The 21,228-nt window shown below is 34.5% G+C and overlaps 1 protein-coding gene across 1 annotated transcript; it reads right to left on the reverse strand.

Moving 5' to 3' along the window:
• Positions 1-18,282: 18,282 nt before the first annotated feature.
• LOC104086529 (peroxidase 43-like) lies at positions 18,283-20,807 on the reverse strand. The gene is made up of 4 exons (XM_009590821.4): positions 20,449-20,807; positions 20,154-20,336; positions 19,811-19,973; positions 18,283-18,839 (listed from the first exon to the last, which is right to left on the reverse strand). The coding sequence occupies exons 1-4, from the start codon at positions 20,644-20,646 to the stop codon at positions 18,421-18,423; spliced, it is 963 nt and encodes a 320-aa protein (XP_009589116.1). The 5' UTR covers positions 20,647-20,807; the 3' UTR covers positions 18,283-18,420.
• Between the last annotated feature and the right edge of the window lie 421 nt (positions 20,808-21,228).

A 21,228-nucleotide genomic window follows, 5' to 3' on the forward strand; every position in this document is an offset into this window, starting at 1 on the left:
GAGTAGCCTTAGTTTTGTTGAACACCATGTGCCTAACTCTTAAGTATGGGGTCGTAAGACCGTATTATGAATTGATTCAATGCCCCCTAAGGTTGACTAACGTCCTCTTGTGCAAGTACAAATATGGTACGTTTGAAGACTAATGCACCACCGACGGACAAAGGAAAGGGCAAAGTTACTGTTCCTACAAAAGGCAAGGCATCAACCACACATCTACAGAAAAAGAGGAAAGGAGGAGAGGCCACTTCGAGTCAAGCTGAGGGGTTGCAGGTTGTTACTGCTATGGCAGCCTCGCGCCCAATGCCTCAGGGACCGCGAGAATATGGGATTAAGAGCATATCGCCTTCCACCAAGGCTTGGTACAAGATCTGTCGGTCTAAGCATATGCACCCTGATTCGGCTGTTCATGAGCGCCGTTTAAAATCTAAGTATCCGACAATTTAGAAGGGTATTCATGATCTTGGGTTAAGCTACGTATTTGGGAACCCTGGGGATATCAACATGAACCTTGTTCAAGAGTTCTATGTCGGATATGATCCGGATGATCCAGAGCAATATGTGCCTATTCGGGGGCGATTGATTGATTTTTTTTGCATCAGCTATATGCAATTACTTGGGTGCTCCAGATGTTCCCTATGAGCTTATGGGTAACTTCATTGCTCGCCCGACATATCAGGATTTGAGACACAATCTCTATGGTGTTAATTATGTGGCGTCCTAGGTCCGTGACAAAAAGACCCAACGTCATAGGAAATTATCAAAGAAGAAAATGAAGCGAGAAGCTCAAGTTTGGTTGAAGTTGATCAACACGTGGTTACTTCCATGCAACCATGAGACGATGATCAGCCGTGAAAGGGTATGCCTTATTTACTTCTTAATGACTGGCCAAAAGGTGAATGCGAGCCAGTTGATATGCCACAAGATGGCGCAGGTGATAAAAAGCAAGAAAATTGATAGGCTGTTCTTCGAAAACATACTGACATAGTGCCTCAGAAAGGAGGAAGTAAAGGAGGAGCGAGATTTTGATGTAGTCATTCTATACCTGTTAATCAGGTCGGACTGACCTGTTTACAACCCGGTTAAGCTCGGTTCAACTCGGGTCAGCCCGGTACTGTAGCGGGCTGCGCGGGGAGCGGGTTTCAAACGAACCGTTTTTTGATACCGGTGCACCCGACCCCGTTAACGGGTTTTTAACGGGCTACATCCCGGTTCAGCCCGATTTTTAACGGATTTTTATTTTTAGTTTTTTTTTTTTTTTTTTGGACTGTTTCCAAAGGTCAAATTCAAATATGACCGTTGGCCAACGTCCCTTTTTTGCAGAAATGGCCATTTCAGCCTACCCCCTTAAGAAAATAGCTCCCACACCCCTAATATTTGATAACTTACAACTGAAACTATATAAGAAAATATATGGATATTGGACCAACTGAAACTCCTGATATTGACACTTGTATTTCTGATCTACACAAACATTTAGAAATATTATATAATTATTATGCTAACATTGTTGATGCTTCTTCTGCTATAGATGCAAATATTCCTTCAAGTTCAGTTTCAACATCTGGGACCAGTGCTTTGGATGATAATAATGGTGTTGAAGATTATTTGATTTGGTCTACACTAGGGGAACATCAACAAACCAGTAGCAGGAATATTGATAAACTTCAATTCTACTTGCAAAAGTCAGTAGAGCCCCGCACAAAGGAATTTCTACCACTAGGATGGTGGAGGAGCAACTCAAATCAATTTCCTGTTCTTTCGGCCATGGCTCGAGACATACTAAATGTGCCAATTTTAACAGTCGCATCAGAGAGCGCATTTAGCCAAGCAAGGCAGCAACTAGGAGATACCCGTCATTCATTGGGCAACAACACTTTGAAAATTCTAGTGTGCTTCAGATATTGGATAAGATTAGAACAGCGAAATCAAGGGCATAATGAGGTAAATGAAGCAGAGGACCAAGAAATTGGAGATATAATGGTTTATGGTTCTGATTCAACCAATGTCGGAAACCAAGAACCTCATGTTAACATGGATGAACTTACAAAAATGATGCAAAGCATGTGATGTACTATTTCTTTTTTTATAATTGTTGTAAACTTTTAATTTACAAGTTCAAAAATAACAAAATCAAAAAAGAACTTGCAACTTAATTTGAAGTATTATATATTATTCAATAAAAATATCAAATGAAAGTCTTCGGAGCTTGATCCTTACATATTGCCTATTGGTCTTATTAAATAATTTTTTGTAGCCACTTACTTTTAAATTTCAATTTTAAAATTGTAAAATTCAAATTTCAAATTTAAAACTTTAAACTTCAAAGTTTAATTCTAAGCCTTAAAAGTTTGCAAACACTTGAGTATCAATAAAATTAAATAAGAAAAACAAAATTTACTTTAAAAAGAATTGTACGGCCCGGTCTAGCCTAGGGCTGGCAAGTGCGCCGGTCCCGGGCCTAAACGGGCCAAATGGGCCTGTCCAAACGGTCCCGGGCGGGTCCCAAATTAAACGGGCCAAACGGGCCCGGGCCTAAACGGGCTTTTTATATGGACCGGCTCGGGACCGGGACCGTTTGGTCCCGGGCTAAACGGTCCCGGCCCGCGGGCTAAACGGGCTAAGTGGGCCCAACATATATTTTAAAAAAAAATAAAAATTAAATAGATATTAGAGACAAAAGGATGTTAAAAAAAATATCTAAGGCAATGCTTTGTAAATTTTATTATATAATTGAGACCTAAATTTTATTTAACATCCTAAATTTTAATATTCAATATTTAATATCGAATATGTATAGTATATAAGACGTATATAAGATGTATATATAGTATATCGATATATATATATATATATATATATATATATATATATATATATATATATATATATATATATATATATATATATTCGATAAGCTATAAACACCAGTATAATTATTTGCATATTGGTATGGTTCAAATTGCTTTTAAGCCTTTAACCCTTAAAGGGTAACCAGAGACATTTTTGGCTACTCTCAGAGATGCCAGAAATTTGAATTTTAGACAGTCTCTGATGGGTTCTATTGAATCTACTGTCGCCTATGGCCCAGTATATTTTAATACTCAATCCAATTTGCAATTATCTTTATCTGATGTTAATATACTTGATGCATTAACATTAAATGTGAAAACGCATGGTTATAATTATGCGCCTGGTTCTGAACTTATATGTTTATCATATAGGATTTACTTTAAATTGCTATCTACGTTAAAACCTAGATGTAAATTATATGATACATCTAATCAGACTATATTAGTGGAAACGAATTTTGCAAAGTCTAAGATCACCACGAGGAGACCTATTAAGTGGGAGGAAATTAATTTTTCAACTACATGGACTTTGGATTCGGTTATATCCCCCAGTCAGATAACTGATGCTGTCAGTAATACTGAGTATTCTCATATTACTCAAAATCCAGATGGAAGGATTTGCATTCAGTTTGACGATAATAGTTCCACTTATAATAGACAGTCATTTTTTAATAATAGACTGTTGCCTGCTATCAGTTCTAATTATAATAGACATTCCTTTACTAGTCGTAGACTGTTGCCTGATATTCAACACATTTCTCCTGTTGAACCAGTCTATGGACCAGCTAGAAATCGTGCTGCATCTTTACACACAATTTCTACTAAAGTAGGTGATAAGCCAGTTGAAAGGGTTAAGATTAACCCCAAGACAAATATTGTTCAGGATAATGATAATAATTCTGATAAGGATATTCCTTCTGCGTCCGAGATGGATTTTTCTTTGAATGGTGTTTAAATGATTCCACAATAAATTGATTTTAGTCCAGGGTCACAAGCTAGAGGTTATATCCAAAAAGAATTTTTTAGTGATAAATGGAACCGGTTTAAAACTTAGTTTTTTGATACTTATAGTAAAGAGGATTTGAACAATATTTCTCAAGAATTTTATGAAACTTGTGCTTTACATAATCAAATTATGTATTTTGTTCCTTGGTTTATAACCACTTATTTACCACTTTTTATAAAAGTTTTAGAAAGATCTTATAAAGACGGGAATTGCAATATTACTAAAGCCATTTACCCTCCTCAAGCACCTTTTGTTTTACCTAATAATACAGGTATTACTTTTACTGCATTTCAAAAATTTATTGATGAAGATGTTGCCGCAGTCAGTATCGTAGAAATTAATAAATTAATTTCTCAAAATAATTATTTGAGTTTATATGTTAAAGTTTTGGGTGAAAACATTAGTTTTCTTAATAAAAAACTTGATGATTTAACAGTCTTGATTAAGGAAATGAGTACTAGCAAGAAGATGACTGATATTGCCTCTACTTCAGGAAGCAAATCAGAACCTTAAATTGTTGTTACTCATATTCAAAGAACCCCTGATATTCAGGATTTTAAATTTAAATCTTTTGGTGACTTAGAAGAACTTCTTGATAAAAAGTTATCCGGTTTAAATATCAAACCCATTGATTTATCAAATAATTTTGCTGATAAATTAGATTCTACTTTTGACTATAAAAAGGATGTTTTGTCAGAGTTTAATAAACTCAGAAGTTATCCCAAAAAGAATAGTAAGTTTACAGATAGCAAATACGCTGATAAACCCAGAATGCAGACTTATTATTACAATCGTCCAACTCCTCAAGATGTTTTAATTGAGGAACGTGATTGGAATCAGACTAATACGTCTTACAGTGGTTCCGAAATCTACGAATGAAATCTTGATGGTTTGACTGATAGGCAATTGACTATTCTTGTACATAGAATGCTTATGTATGCAACTATCTGTAAGAGTGTGAAAAATACAGATAGAAATATTTGCAGAATGATTGTTGCAGGTTTTACTGGCCAACTACGTGGCTGGTGGGATAATTATTTGTCTGTCGAAGAAAGGGCAATGGTTATTAACGCTAAAGCCATTGATGAAGGAGTTGATAACTTAGGCATGGCCCTAGTGGCAAATAGGGAAGATGTCGTTTATACCCTTATTCTTACTATTTTAGAACACTTTAATGGTAGATTTACCAATCAGAACGAGATTGTTCGTACTCTCCTTAATAGCCTTAGATGTAAGACTTTAAGTGAGTTTAGGCGGTATAAAGACACCTTTATGAGTAGAGTAATGGAACTACCAGAAAATAAGCTTGAACATTGGAAAGCTAAGTTTATAGATGGCCTTCCCTCTTTATTTGCTGAAAGAGTTAGAAAGATTTTAAGAGGTAGTTATGGTGAAATTCCATACAGAGACTATACCTATGGTAAGTTGATAGGGATTTGCACACAGGAAGGGTTAAACCTGTGCAATGAATTAAGATTGTCCAGACAGCTTAAAATGGATAAGCTTAAAGAAAGAAATCAATTAGGGGACTTTTGCACCCAGTTCGGTTTACCCGAGACTTCTACTCATAGGAAGAAGAAACATAAGTATCATAGATACCCCAACCAAGACAGTCCTTATAGAAGAAAAAGATCTAGATATAGATCCAAAGAAGAACGAGAAGCTAAGAAAGCCCATCGTAAGGCTACTAGATTTACCAAAAATAGGTCTAAGCGAGATCTTGCTGACATTAAGTGTTATAAGTGTGGTAAATTTGGCCATATAGCTCCGAATTGTAAGCTTCAAAAGCTGAAAACCTTAGGACTCGACGATGAGTTACGTGATAAGGTTTATGGTTTGTTATACACTTCTGAATCAGAATCTGATTATTATTCTGAATCGGAATCCGAAGCTGAAATTGATTTACTTGATTTATCTGATAGTGATAAAAATATTAATAATACTTGTACAACTTGCAAAGGTGATACATGTACTTGTGATGATAAATTTTATAAATTACAATCACAATTTGAAAATCTAAACATGAAAACTATTACATCTGATAATGTAATAGAACTTTTAAAAGAAGTTACTGATGAAAAACTTCGCGAAAAGATTATTAATTTGGCTGCTAGTTCAAGTTCTAATTCAAGTTCTAGTTTTGCAAAACCTTTTGAAAAAGAATTTGAATATTCCCCGCCTTATTCTTTACTAGAGGTTAATAACCGTCTTTTAAATAAAAATGCAACTCCAGCAAGAGATTCTTCTTTCGATGATTTAAAAATTGAAGTTGAAAATTTGAAACGAGAGATCAAATCTCTTAAACAGAATCAAATGATTTGTGATCATAGGATTACTCAGATTGAGAAAATTAATTCTCCAGCTGAGAAATCTAATGATAAGAACAAAGGTATTTTTGAAAATGATATTGAAGAAAAACCTATTAGTTTTAATCCTAAATATGATATGTTTTTAGGAATGATGCAAATTATTACTGCTCATAAATGGTATATTAAATGTACTATTCTTATTGATAATAGTTTCTCTATTACAAACATTGCCATGATTGATAGTGGAGCAGATGTTAGCTGCATTCAAGAAGGTTTAGTACCTACGAAATATTTTCAAAAAACTACTCATATAGTTAGATCTGCATCCGGACATGCTTTAGATATAAAGTATAAGCTTCCTAATACGGGTATTTATCAGAATAAAATCTGTATTCCTCACTTCTTTTTCTTGGTAAAAAATCAGCTATACCCTCCAATTATACTTGGAACACCGTTTATTAACGCCATTTATCCTTTTACTAGCATAGACTCGAAATGTTTTACTGCTACTTATAAGGATAAAGAGATAAGTTATACTTTTGTTACGGATCCAATAACTAGAGATATTAATGCTTTAATTGATATGAAGCAAAAATATGTTGATTCATTGCAATTAGAAATGTTTAGTATGAATATATTTGATACTTTGAATTCTACTAAAGTACAGAAAAAAATCAAATTGATTTCCGAGCAGATTGCTATTGATATTTGTGCTGAGCATCCTAGTGCTTTTTGGAATCGAAAAAAGCATATTGTTACTCTTCCATATGAAGATAATTTCACTGAGGATGATATTCCTACTAAATCTCGACCTTGTCAGATGAATGCAGAATTGGTAGAATTTTACAAAAAAGAGATTGATAGTTTGCTATCAAAGGGTTTGATAAAACCCTCAAAATCTCTTTGGTCTTGTACAGCTTTTTATGTTAATAACACAACTGAAAAGGAACGTGGTATTCCTAGATTGGTCATTAATTATAAACCCCTGAATAAATATTTGAAGTGGGTTAGGTATCCTATTCCTAATAAAAGAGATTTATTGTCTAGATTATATGATGCCAATATATTTTCAAAATTCGATTTAAAATCTGGATATTGGCAAATTCAAATATTTAAAGAGCATACGTATAGAACTGCTTTTAATGTTCCATTTGGGCAATATGAATGGAATGTTATGCCTTTTGGTTTGAAGAATGCCCCTTCAGAATTCTAAAAAATTATGAATGATATTTTCAACCCCTATCTAGACTTCATCATTGTTTATATCGATGACATTTTGGTATTTTTCAAAACACTTGAAATGCATATTAAGCATTTAGATATTTTTAAAAGAATTGTTATACAAAATGGTTTGGTTATCTCAAAATAAAAAATGAGTTTATTCCAAACTAACATTCGATTCTTAGGACATTATATTTGTCAGGGAAAGATTACTCCTATTCAAAGATCGATAGATTTTGCTTCAAAATTTCCCGATGTTATTACTGATAGAACTCAGTTACAAAGATTTTTGGGAAGTTTAAATTATATTTCGCCTTTTTATAAAGATCTGTCGCGTGATTTAGCCCCCTTATATGATAGGCTAAAAAAGAATTATAAAAATCCTTGGACTAATAGTCATACTATTTTAGTTAAAAATATTAAGTAGCATGTTAAATCTTTACCTTGCTTAACCCTTGCTAATCCTGCATGGCAAAAGATTATAAAGACTGATGCGTCTAATATTGGTTACGGAGGGATTTTGAAACAGATAAATCCCAATGATAAACATGAATATCTGATTAGATTCTACTCTGGTAAGTGGTCTGAAGCCCAGAGAAAATACGCTACTGTGGCACATGAAATGTTAACCATAGTAAAATGTGTTTTAAAATTTCAGGACGACTTATACAATCAAAAGTTTTTGATAAAAACTGACGCACAATCTGTTAAATATATGTTTAACAAAGATTTTAAACATGATGCCTCGAAAATGATATTTGCAAGATGGCAGGACTAATTAGCCCCTTTTGATTTTGAAATACAATATAAAAAGGGAATTGATAATTCTTTGCCAGATTTCTTATCCCGTGAATATTTACAGGATGGAACCCCCCTGGGGTAGGGGAAGAGGAAGAGGCTGGGGAAGATCATCCCCACAGTCCAAAGGAAGGGCATCACCTTCGGGATCGTCATACAGATCCTCATCAAACTCCCCAGTTATACAAATGGGAAGAAGGAATTTAGTCAATGAGAGGATATCTCTCAGAGAAGAATCATCAATTGGACCATCCGTCCATCTGGAAGATATTCCAGAAGATAGCCCGTTATACGCATATTTGCAGGCATATTTCACTGCTCAAAAACAGAAAGATACTTCTGTTAAGCAAAGTGATACTTTTGCTTCTATTACTAAAGATGACAATGATGATAGCAAGTCATACGAGAAAGTGTCAAAAAGAGAAATGATATTTCTCTTAGAGAACTCTGACATTCAGAGAAAAGAAGAACCATGGAAGATATTCCAAAGGTATTTAATTAATGGGTTATATTATCCGGGTGAGTCATACAAAACTCGTTCTTACTATGAAACAATATTAACCAGTACTGGTAGTGCAGATTTTCAGCACTTTTCTGGGTACAGTACAGACGAGAACGTTTATAACTTCTCGAAGATTATAATTAAACAGATTATATCTGTTGAAGACTGGGGTATATCCACAATGAAAGAAAGGCAGATAAGCCTTAACAAATCTAGAATGAATTTTACCTATTGGGATTATATCCAGGCATTGATAAAGTGTTATACTACAATAATGATCGACACAAACATACTTGGTTTATTAAAGTATGTGCAAAGATATTTGCAGAAGCTGTTCCTAATTGGTTCCTGAACTGGTGGTCATACCACGGTCCGACAATAAAAATTTTACCAGATCCATTTCTCAAGTTATACAAAAAATGGATAAAAACTTCCCCTTTTATAAACAATTTATATCACTCAGATCATATCTGTTACCCTGATAAAATCAACCAGATTTATTTCTTTATAGAATTCTCTATTCCCTGGATACACAAATGGAATCCAGAAGTCGGATTCACAGAAGAACAAGTCCCATGCTTATACAGGACTTTTTATAACAATTTTTGGGATAAGTTAATGAAGAAGGATCCCAAAACAAAGACATTATATGGTCAAGAACTCCTGGATACAATCGAAATAAAAATCCAGGAATATTCCAACAAACCTCAGAAAGAGGTAATTGATGACAGTTCGGTCAGGCATATTGCCAGAAGAATCTCCTTTCAAGAAGGAGATAAAGCAGAGATGATTAACGCTTATTTGGAAGAGGTCAAAAGAAATTTGCTTCATTCCATTAATTAATACGAAAAATCAGATACGTCAATGCAGAGTGAAACAAGCAATGATGATATCGCTGAAGATTATCAGCCCATTGAAGCAGAAAGAATATTATCTGAAGAAGACTTAAATGATGCAGAAGAATTCATCCGCAAAATGAAAGAAGCGGAGAAGAAACCAGCAAGGTGAAACAGCTGGACCCCACAAAAAGTGAAGCCGCCGGACCTACAGCAACAGTGAAGCCGCCGGACCCCACTCAAATAGTAGATACACTGTTCATCAACAGTAAATACACTGTTCATTAACAGTAGATACATTGTTTCAACAGTAGAAACACTGTAACAGGGACCCACGGGACCCACTTTTTACTATTCATAGATTCCTTTTCTTTTTCTATTTATAGTTTTCATTCGTTCATTCTTCAAAAGGAGAAGTCGAGACTCCCTCTCTCTAGAATTCTCTCTCTCTCTAAGTTGTAAGTAAAGAGTTAGTTTGTAGTTTGCTCATTGTAACAGAAGAACAAGTAAATAAAAGTTTTCAGTTCTTCATTTTCAGGGCCTTGCTTCTTGGCCACAAGGTACATATTTCTGTCTTTCTTAGTTAGTTTTTCTTCTAGTCTCTCCTCTCTGGCCGTGACTATGTCCGGCTAAGAGACTACATATCTATATTGGGTATCTAACTTCGCTTTTATATAAACCATGAAAGCGACGGCATCTATTAAAATATAAATGAGTTTTATATATAGAGCTTTGACTTGGTGTCAAGATGGTTGGTACAGTCTGATATAACACTGCTCTTATTGGCTTTGCCTTAGTGGCTTCGTCTAGCCAGCCGTGAACCTCAGCCCGATAAAGGAGTTAAAAGGGCATCTTCTTTCACGGTTAGAACTGCTAGACACATGGGCTCAATAAAAGTACGTATTATATTATGACAGACCCCTTGCTTGAGTAAAGGTTTTTAACCTTCCATACAGTCATTAAACTATATATAAAATTCAAGTATATTTTTATTCTTATCCTTACTGATTGTGCGGATTACCGCCAGTCTTTAAATATAAGCGTACTGAATTAGCTAGATTAAGAATTCTCAAATATGTTAAAATAAAAATCTTTAACTGGTGGAAACCTTCCAGACATATAAAAGCCAGATGAGAGGTGTGAAACAAGTCCAGTTCCCGGTCAAACGGGTGATTTCTGTTTTAGTTTAATTGAGAAGGCATGGCGGATTACCGCCCGCCACTTGATCCTGTTAAAATAGTATTAGAGCCTAGGTACTTTCATGGTATATATAAGATATATATATATATATATATATATATATATATATAAAAGTTATATTCGATAAGCTATATATACATCTTATATACTATATATATATATTATATAGTATAGGGTATTTATAGTTAAAAATAGGGAAAAAGTGTAATTATAAAAAGTTTGGGATTAAAACAAAATTGGGGGGGTTAAATGGCTATTTTATAAATAGCCAACGACTATTTTTGATAGCCCAACGACTATATTTTATTTTTAAAAAAAAATTAAAAAAAAAATAGCCGTTGGGACCGTTTGGCCCGCTAAGGGTCCCGGGCCAAACGGGCTAAACGGTCTCGGGCCTGACAGGCCCAAATCATAGGACCGGCCCACGAGACCGGCCCAGGTCCGCTAAAACTGGGCCAAACGGTCCTGGCCCGTTTGGCCCGCGGTCCCGGGCCTGGACCGGCCCACTTGCCACCCTTAGTCTAGCCTGCTAAGCCCGAACTCAGACGGAAAAAAAAAATTGAAAAAGTACAGCCCGCTAACTCAACCCGCTAACAGCCCGGAATGTTAAACGGACGGGCTAGTTTTTTTTGTGTACAGCCCGTCCCAGCCCGCCCGTTTAAACACCCATAAGTCATTCCAACACCCCTCCGAGGGACAGACATCACCAGCATCCGGGCGAAAGAGGAGAACGATATGTCATCACTTACAGGTGTCGAGCGCAATGCTCAGGATGACAACTTTATGGCCCATTTCTATGGGATGTTGGACTTGCAGCTTCATATATAAATGATTGAACTTTTCCCGACGATGGATTTCCTAGGCAGTTTTCTTGAGGGATTAAAGTCTAACCAAAAACACACAAAAAATAGAAAAATAGAAAAATCCAAAAATGCCTTTTTATTTTTGTAGGTAGTAATAATCTCCCGTAGTTTTTCTTTTTACCTCGGTTCTTTTTCATATGATGTAGTTAAACCGATTAGTAGTTTTTTTCATTTTTAGAGTAAATTAGGATGTAGAAACAAAAGGATGGGAAAAATGATATTTCTATGCGCCTTTTGACTCTTTTTTTTTGTTTTCCACCCGGTGTCCAGTACCCATATTGGGGCCCGACTAAATCTAAATTCGCGTCAGGAAGTTCCACATTGGGGAGTAAAGCGCTCCCTAACAAAGGTGACTCCATACCTAGGGGCTCGAACACCGAGATCTCTAGTTAAGGATTAAGGAATACTTAGCACTCTATCACAACTCTTGTTGGTTCTTTTGACTTGTTTGATAGTAGCATATTTAGGCTCTAGCATGTGTATTGTCTTCCCTATGGTTTGAAGTTGCTTATGAGGCCTTATTGAGTTAGATAGCATGTCTATTGACGCCTATATCTCATTTTCTTGGCTTGTTTTCACTTTGTGCTTAATGCTTAATAATTTATGGCTCCGTGAATACTTGCAATTATTTGAGAGTCGGAATGGAATCGTCCTTAGTGAGTTATGTGCCATGTGTGTTGAGAAATTGTGTAGTCCGTGTCATTGCGTTAGAGTCTAGAACTTGCCTGGCATGTGAGTTGAAGCGAAATCCTAGGCTTTGCTCGGTTTGAAAAATAATTTTAGGTTTTCTTTGATCTTTTTGAGTTTAATGCTTACCACAAATAAAAATTATCCCTAAACAATCCTTTTGAGCCTATACACTTTTATTTGGCGACCACATTATAAGCATATATCCCTTTTGTTATTAATTGTCATTGTTTTGATCCTTGTACCTCTTTAAAAACTTTAATTATAAAATGAGCGCTAGAAGAAGTAAGGAGGGAACTTGGGTGGATTTTGAGTGAAACCAATGAACGAGAAAAGGTACACGTATTTTGTAGAAGAGTACACTACTAGCGAAAATTATAAAGAAAAGAAAAAAAAGTATATTTTTGGAATATATATATATATATATATATATATATATATATATATATATATATATATATATATATATAAAGAAAGAGAGAGAGAGAGAGAGAGAGAGAGAGAGAGAGAGAGAGAGAGAGAGACGAATAAGTTGATATATTATCCTTGCTAGTAGGTGGAAAGTAAAGTAGTGCTTAAAGAGAAAGGGAAGCTCTTGGGATGATATTGTTAGTGAACTTGAAGTTGGAATTAAGGAATTTGCGCTTAAAGTTAAATATGTGGCGTGCTAAAGTGTTTAAGAGAGGTGAGCCACTATTCCTAAATATATCCTACATGTCCCTTAGCCCACATTACAATCATGAAAATGTCCTAATTGATTTTAGATCGAGCGAGCCTACATTAGTAGAGGTTTATATAAAGAGCAAGCCTATAGTGCTTTGTGCATGCATATGACTTCTTTGTGAGAGTGAGGAATATGTGAGTCCTTAAAATATATTTGAGCATTTGATTCGGATGTCTGGATGCAAATTACTCTTTTGTTCTTATTGTGAGAGCACATGATTTCGCAAGGGATAGGTGACGTTATTAGATTTCTCTATGATGTTAAGTGTTCAAGCCATGAATGTATTGTGATATTGAGTCGGTTTGTGAAACTAGGATTGTTATGAGCATGTTGTCTTGGTGTTTAATAAATTTTTGAAGTATGGCATCAAGTAAAGGAAAGTGTGTGTTAAAGGCATATACTAAAGTTTAATTGTTGTTATCAACCATAGCCATAGGTATGGTGTACTTTGGATGTGTTGAAAGAGAATAAAGTGCTCAATATTAGTGTGAATTAGTGGTTGACTCGAGGACGAGCAATGTTTAAGTATGGGGTGGTGATGTTTGGCCATAATTTTATATTTTTAGTACATTACTCTCCTTATATTTTATTGGTTTAGTGGTTAATTGTGCAACATTTGAGCTAAATTATATTATTCTATTTGTAGGAGCATCGGAAGACAAAATTGAGTGAAAGTTGCACGAAAAGAGGACAAAAATGTAAGAAAAGAGCACAAAAATATAAAGTACCCAAGCCTGGCTACAAGCCAGGCGTCGCCAGCTCTGTAGCTAGCTTGGTCTCGCTATAGGCCTTGCCTCACGAGGCCCCAGGCGCACTACAAGGTTGGCCTCGCGAGGTGAGGCCCCCGGTGACCAATTGTTCGTGACATAAAAATACTCCGACCCGAATTTGGACTCAAAAACCTCGACCCTAACATATAAAAACTCCCAAAATGAGTTGAGGAGGGGGTGGACATTATTTGGAGAAGAAAAAAAGGCTACAGAGCACTGTGGAGCAAGGAATCAAACAAGTTTCCCTTCGTTTCTCTTTACTTTGTAGTTTAATGTCTTTGAACATCATGATGATTATTTATACATTTATGAGTAGCTAAACTTTCTCATCTAGGGTTTGATGGAACCTGTTGAAGGATGATTTTCCACTGCATTTAATATAAATTCGCCGTTAATCTTTCTCTATTTGTTCAACTATGTTTTCTTTGTTGTTGATTGAAGAGCTCTCAATTAACCTTGCCTATTTAGTGTGTACTGCTTGAAAAAGGGAACGCATTTAGGTAGTCGTTGAACAACATCACTCCTAACGTATTTGAGAAATCAATACGGAGGGTTTAAAGGCGGGATTAGAAATAACGAAACTTTGATGCGATCATAGTGAGCGGTGAATTAATGTCAGCTAGCGTAGTTCGAAAGAATACGTCTAGTAAATTATGGTAGTTGCTCGAAAGAGAACTACGACACCCAAAGTACTCACAATCGGTAGAGAATACTAAGGCGAATTTATAGGAAATGTAGCGGGGGAGTTTCCGACAATTGGGAAAATCATAACCTTAGACTTTTCCAATCTTATTTACAACTTTTACTTTGTTAGTTATAAATTTACATCATTTTAATTATTTTGCTTTTAGTTAGTAAACACTCAACTCATTATTCAATATTTCTGGAAGTTGATTAATTGAATTCTTGCGAGACTAGTGATTGGAATTAATAGGTTAATTTTCTGTGGGATTCGACTCCGGACTTGTAAATCAGATTATATTTGCAACGATCGCTTAATCTTTTTTATAAGGTATAGTTGGGCATAATCAATGGACAAAGAAAAAACTTTACGTCTGGCGATTCCAGCGAGACGAGGGCAGAGAGTGCAGAAATAAGCTTCTCTTGATTTCATATTTCATTAAAATCAAGTGCTGTATTTGTGGGTAACACATTAGCAGATGACTGCAGTAATACAAACAAAGGCAAGAGGGCGGTCACATGAGTTACACACAGAACTTTGCCACTGGCCTACTTTATATTGATAGAAAGTTTGTCGACTTCTTCCAAAGGAGGACTAGCTGGAGCTGAAATTCCCAAGAAAAAATTGACTTCTCAAACATTTAGTACCAATTTAATATATTCTATTGAGATATTTGAACTAAGAGTATATCAACATACAAAACCAGCAATACACTTCCTTAACACAAAAAAGAGGATTCTACTGAAACAGAACCAATGACTTCAAGCCAAGAACACCTTCTCTCCTACAAAATATGGTGGACAAACGAATCCACATCGAATCATACTTTTCAAGTCGCATTTTAAATTATCGAGATGCTTGTACTATGAAACACCCTTCTGTAACAATCATTTCAACCAGTACTGCAAAGTAGTAACTTCTATAACTCTTTTTCCTTTACGTTTTATTTTGTTGTAATTTCCGTTACATTTGTTGTATGACTTAAGAATGCTGAATGAAGTTAATTGAGAGTTGATGAATTACTTACTACATAGTAATCGTCTTTAAGAACTTGGATGTTGATACCAGCGTTTCAAAAGGCGGGCGCAAGCGTGAGACTAATTGTTTTACCTGTTATTGGGTGAGGCATAAGTCCCGAAGTGTTGGGCGTAAGCTACCCGAATCTTTAATTTTTAATATATTATTAAAAAAATATTAAAATAAAGTAAAACTACACAGAAATTGTAAAAAATCAAGAAAATATAATATAAGTTGAATGTATATACAACTTACTTCATCTTAAAACGCTAATTTGGTCAGCAATTGACCTAAAACCTAATCAAGCTTTGAAAAAAGGGATTTTTTTCCTATACGTACTAAATCAATAAGTGTATTACCCGGTTTAACTAACTTTCTTAAATTACCATTGATGTCTCGGTTTACTTTACAAACTATATACAATCTCACGTAATTAGACTCCTACCATCTAACAGACACCTTAATTAATTCCTAAATTAGTGCTTCTAATTAAGAGATCAAGTTTCCAACGGATTCTACATGATTAACCTACTCATTTGATCAGCAAAATCACGAAAAATATCCCTGTTTTCTCTCTGCCATCAACGATCTACTCATACACAAGTGACAAATTCTCCACAGTTACTTAAAATATAACGATATTATCAAGCTTTAAAACACACTAATTTTGTTGCAAAGTATTGAAATCACGATGATTTAGATAAATAGCTTCGTTTTTTACTTCAATGGTGGCAATGGCAGCCATGCTTCAACATAATAGTCGATGGGATAGTAGTGGTCCATATGTTAATTTCAATGTCGACAAAATTGTGATAAACTCGGATTCAAGTTACGAGACATTACTTCCGGCCATTACAAAGCATCTATCAATTGATATACAATTCCTTTAAAGAGTCTCTTTCCAGCTGTGTTTTCTTCTTTAAAGCGTGATTCACCCAAAGAGGAAGCAAAGAAAAGAATCTGGGTTGCTATCGATCGCCCTTTTGTTCTTACCAGGAAACAATGGGGGATCAAATCGCAAGAAGTGAAGATTTCGAGAAGAAGGCAGAGAAGAAGCTGAGCGGATGGGGCCTTTTTGGCTCCAAATACGAAGACGCCGCTGATATCTTCGATAAAGCTGGCAATTGCCTCAAACTCGCCAAATCATGGGATCAAGCCGGAGCAGTATACATTAAATTGGCTAATTGTCATCTTAAGTTGGATAGCAAATTTGAAGCTGTTAAAGCTTATGCTGATGCTGCTCATTGCTACAAGAAGTCAAACACTAAAGATTTTTATGAAACTTATTTCCTCATGTATTTGGCCCAACCCACACATGGAATAGCATCTAATAAATTGAATCATTGATTTTTCAGTTCAAACAAATATAAATCAGAGTACATGAGTCGATTTGGAATTTATTCTCTATTTTTTTTCTTTAACAAATCAAGTAAGAAAAGAATAAATGATACACCAGCATACAATTTTAAAATAAATTTATTATAAATTTGATACATCTACAACAACATATAATTAATTATATATTATACAACTTTCATACATTATTTATACACAGTTAAATACAACTACATCATACAACTTAAATACAATTTTCATACAAATTTTATACAATATGTTTTTTGTATATTTTGTATCTGATTTGTATATATTTTGTATGTGGTGTGTGTTTCTTCCTCTCTAAAGTTCCAATCAAAACTTACTCTCTTAATATAATTTTAATACATATCAACAACTTTATGTAAAAAGATAGTATTGATAACTTAAATACAAATTTTATACAATGATTCAGACATTATACAACTATTTTTCAAATTTCATACAACGTTCAAATAAAATATATATATATATATATATATATATATATATATATATATATAAAACTACAACAGAATACAATTTACATACAATTATAATACAACTTTACTACAATTTCGTAAGTATATTGTATGTCATGTGTTTTTCTTCTTCTTCGTCGTCGAGTTTCAATCTGAAATTCAGCCAAAATCAAGTCTAATATTTACCAAATACCTTCAAAATTGAGATATAAACGCCAAACAATATTCTCAATTGTTTGCAACAACACCCAATCCAAACAAATAATGATTTTTGAAAACCCAAATTCGATTTCAAAGCTTTAAAATTTATTGAAGGTGGAGAGTCAAACACCTTCAAAATTTATTGATTGACAGTTTCAATTTGAACACCAATTGTGCAACATGAAAGAAAATTGCTAAGTTAAAACTCTATAGTAAACAATTGAAATCCATTGATGAATTCCATTAAAAATATATACAACACGAAAGGATAAAAAGTAGGGAACATCAGAGGAAGAAAAATTGGGGAATGAACAGAGAATGAGAGATAGAGAGAGACAGAGAGAGAGCACAGGAGAGAGAGAGAGAGACAGAGGGAGAGAGCGCAGGAGAGAGAGAGAGAGAACAGGAATGAGAAATAACAGATTCCTTATTCAATTCCTAATTTAAAGGGATACTCATTTAAAACTAATTTGTATATAATTGATAAATTGTATATGGCCATGTAATTAAGTTAAAACTTAATTAGGGAGGGTAAGAAAGTTTCAAATATAGGAAGGTAAAAATCCCCTGAAAAAATATTGAATAAACATTTATAAACTAACTTGAAAGCAAAATAACTTGAAACGAAATTTAAAAAAAAAGGACAAAGAAGGAACTTACAATCAGAAGGGTTGAACCAAAATAAATCATGAAGGATGATGCATGTTTGTTTTGTAATTTGCAAATTGATTATTTTTTCTTCACCCAGTAGAAGGTGAAGAGAAATAATAAGAATTAGGGCCTACAATAAAACACTGGTTCATACTATTAGAAGTTCAGTATTATACAACATTTTTCGCTACACAAGTACATAATCTAGAGGTACAACTATATATATCTGGTATTTTGTTTTGCTGTATAAGTAATTACAACTGTATCAACTAAAAAGATGCACAAACACGTCTAATAGTTCCTTGAGAGCCAGTAAGTACACCAATTCTGCCCATTTTTACCATTGCATTGGCAAAATCAGCCTCAAATGATGTCCCCAATAAGGGGCTAAGAATCCCAAAGTAAGAATCCACAACTCTCCTTGTCGTCTCATCTCCATATAAATTTGCATCAGATTGTAACACAGCAAAGCCACTCCTAATATTCTGCAGAATTTGACTGTCGAATGCTTCGCCGCTGCCCCGATCGATCGCTAACCTGACGTTAACATTTCCGTTTTGCGGGCAAGTAGCCTTCAACTCGGGAAGAAAATTAGGGTTTATCGATGGATCGGAACCTCCATTGGGGGAGAAATTGTAGAGCCTTTTGGTCATGAAGAAACATGCAGTGGTACCAATTGTATGTGCAGCTGCACATATATATATACAATATCAAGTTTGTATAACTTTGAAAAGATACTGTGCGAAGATGTGATCTCTATTTTTGGTTATAAATAATCAAAATAATGTACTTCTAAGCATCTTAAACAGGGCTGTATGTGCAACTTCAAGTGTGTGGTCGTTTCACCAATTAATTCTTGATATAAACTTTTTGGTGATCATGGTCCATCAATTAAGTAATCACGTGACGTTTAATTAGTAGAACAGAAACTGAATCGAACATAAACAAAAAAAAATTCAGACGGAAAGTTAGTTACCACAAGCAAAACAAGTCATTTAATTTGAAAACGTTTCTGTTGGTCATAAGCAAATTAAGAAAAAGTTGCTATAGCAATATGGAAGTGATTTTTATCGACTTCATTAGCTAAGGGACAAAACATGACTCACGTCTTCACGTATTTAATGTTCTATATAAAGATTATAACAGAGACGTATGAAAGCATAATTAGCTCCAACAGGAAGAAGAATCTTAGAAAGCCAAAATAAATAGATATTCACTACGTTCCGTTTTATTTATCAAATGACTATTTACTAAACATGATTGTTTCAAAGTACTTGTCGTTTATAAAGAATATCTTTTAATAATAAATTGAGATCAAAGAAAAAATAGGGGTAATTTAGTCAAATTATTCTTTTAATTAGAATTTTCTGCAAAAGGCAAAAGTGACAAATAAAAGAGAAGGGAGGGTCAGGGAATAAATAAAGAACCAAAGTCGAGCCTTTAACTTATCCTTCAGTTTCTACCTCCTTAAAAAATATATAGGGTAGTTCTTTGTACTGATGGTTTAATATATAATTACACAGTTACATTACTTATTAGATAATTATAGCTAGTAGATTTCGATAAGAATCAATTGGTAACCACAAAATATGAATGTATAGTGAATGGGGAAGGGGTAGAAAATGAAAATGGAGATAGTGAGTATATTATAAAACGTACCACTGAGGAGCACAAGGTCTTTCTCAGAGAGGCCTTTCTCCATAAACTTAGCTTTGAGTTGCTGAATGGAATCTTCAACATCTGGCATGTTTTCAGCCAAAGATAAGTCTGAAACCACCCCATCTCTTCTTCCTGTTTCCACATCATAGGAAGGGCCATTTGCCTGTGCATGCAATTATTCATCATCATACACTTTAATTCAATTTAACTTTTTCACTTATATTGAAGGGCAATATAAATATTTTTTTCATTTAACTTGTTATAGTAGTAGCTAACTTACTATTTACTGTTATAATAAGTAATGCACTTTTTAAAAAGAAAAAGAAAGAAGAGGAATTAATACCAAGTGTATAGCATCCCTAGCAGCCAAAGCAACAATGTCAGCACAAGAAACAAGTCCAGGACAAACAGTTTCAACCTCTGCTTTTGCTTTCTCTATAACTTCAAATCCTCCAACACCCTGATGCCCAAATGCATGCCTTTCTGCTTTTTCTCCATTTTCTATTAGAATTGATCCATCACAGCCCTGGTGGTCGATCAACAAGAATAATAATTATATTATCACTAAAAAAGATTAATATATAAATAAGGATGTGGTAATGAATCAAAGAGAGTTTAATTAATTCTTTGAATTGGACCTGAACAAAGCAGTCATGGAAATGAAGTCTAAGCAAAACAGGAGCTATATTTTGGTTGGAGGCTGCAGCTTCACTGACAACACCACTAACGATGGATTCAACATTAGGGCATGTTTGGCCATAGAAACCAACTTGGAGTTTGCTTTGTGAAATTCCTATTAGATGAGTGAAAATTAGTATGGCATAAATTAGTGCCATTATATTGGTGGCCTAGATGGAGTCTGTTTAGGATATTTAATTTGAGTAAATTCTTGGAAAGATAACACAAGATTAAATAGAACTATTGAAGGTCAAAAAAGCAAACTCTGCTTCCCTTCTGTCTCAAGGTTTGATTCAAGTAAACTAAGGCAGAATAAGAGAAAGAGAAGAGGGAAGAGATAGAGTTTATATAGATGCAAGTTTGTTCATGTTACTGTATGCACATGAGATTTTTTTCTTTTTCTATTTTTGGTGGGGTGAAGACTAAAGAGTGACCCCAATTAGAAGTTTGATTCAAAAATGACCTTGTTATTATCAAACACCTTCATCTCAGAACAAAGCTCCAGCTACCATATTTTATTTATGTTGACCACATTTCAAAATTGCCACGTAAGTAAAACATGTGAAAAACAAAAGGAGAGAAAAAGTTCAAAATTAAGCAAAATGTTCACAAAAAAGAGAAGGGGCCAGACTGGAGGGGAGGTTTGTCTAGCTAGGACTGATTTAAGGTTGACAGCAAAGGAATAGATGGCAATGCTTCAACAACCAAGTTGCATTGGAGTATGTGGTTTCTGTTATCCT

The sequence above is a fragment of the Nicotiana tomentosiformis genome, chromosome 7, assembly GCF_000390325.3.
Source record: "Nicotiana tomentosiformis chromosome 7, ASM39032v3, whole genome shotgun sequence".
In the NCBI taxonomy this organism is placed as follows: domain Eukaryota; kingdom Viridiplantae; phylum Streptophyta; class Magnoliopsida; order Solanales; family Solanaceae; genus Nicotiana; species Nicotiana tomentosiformis.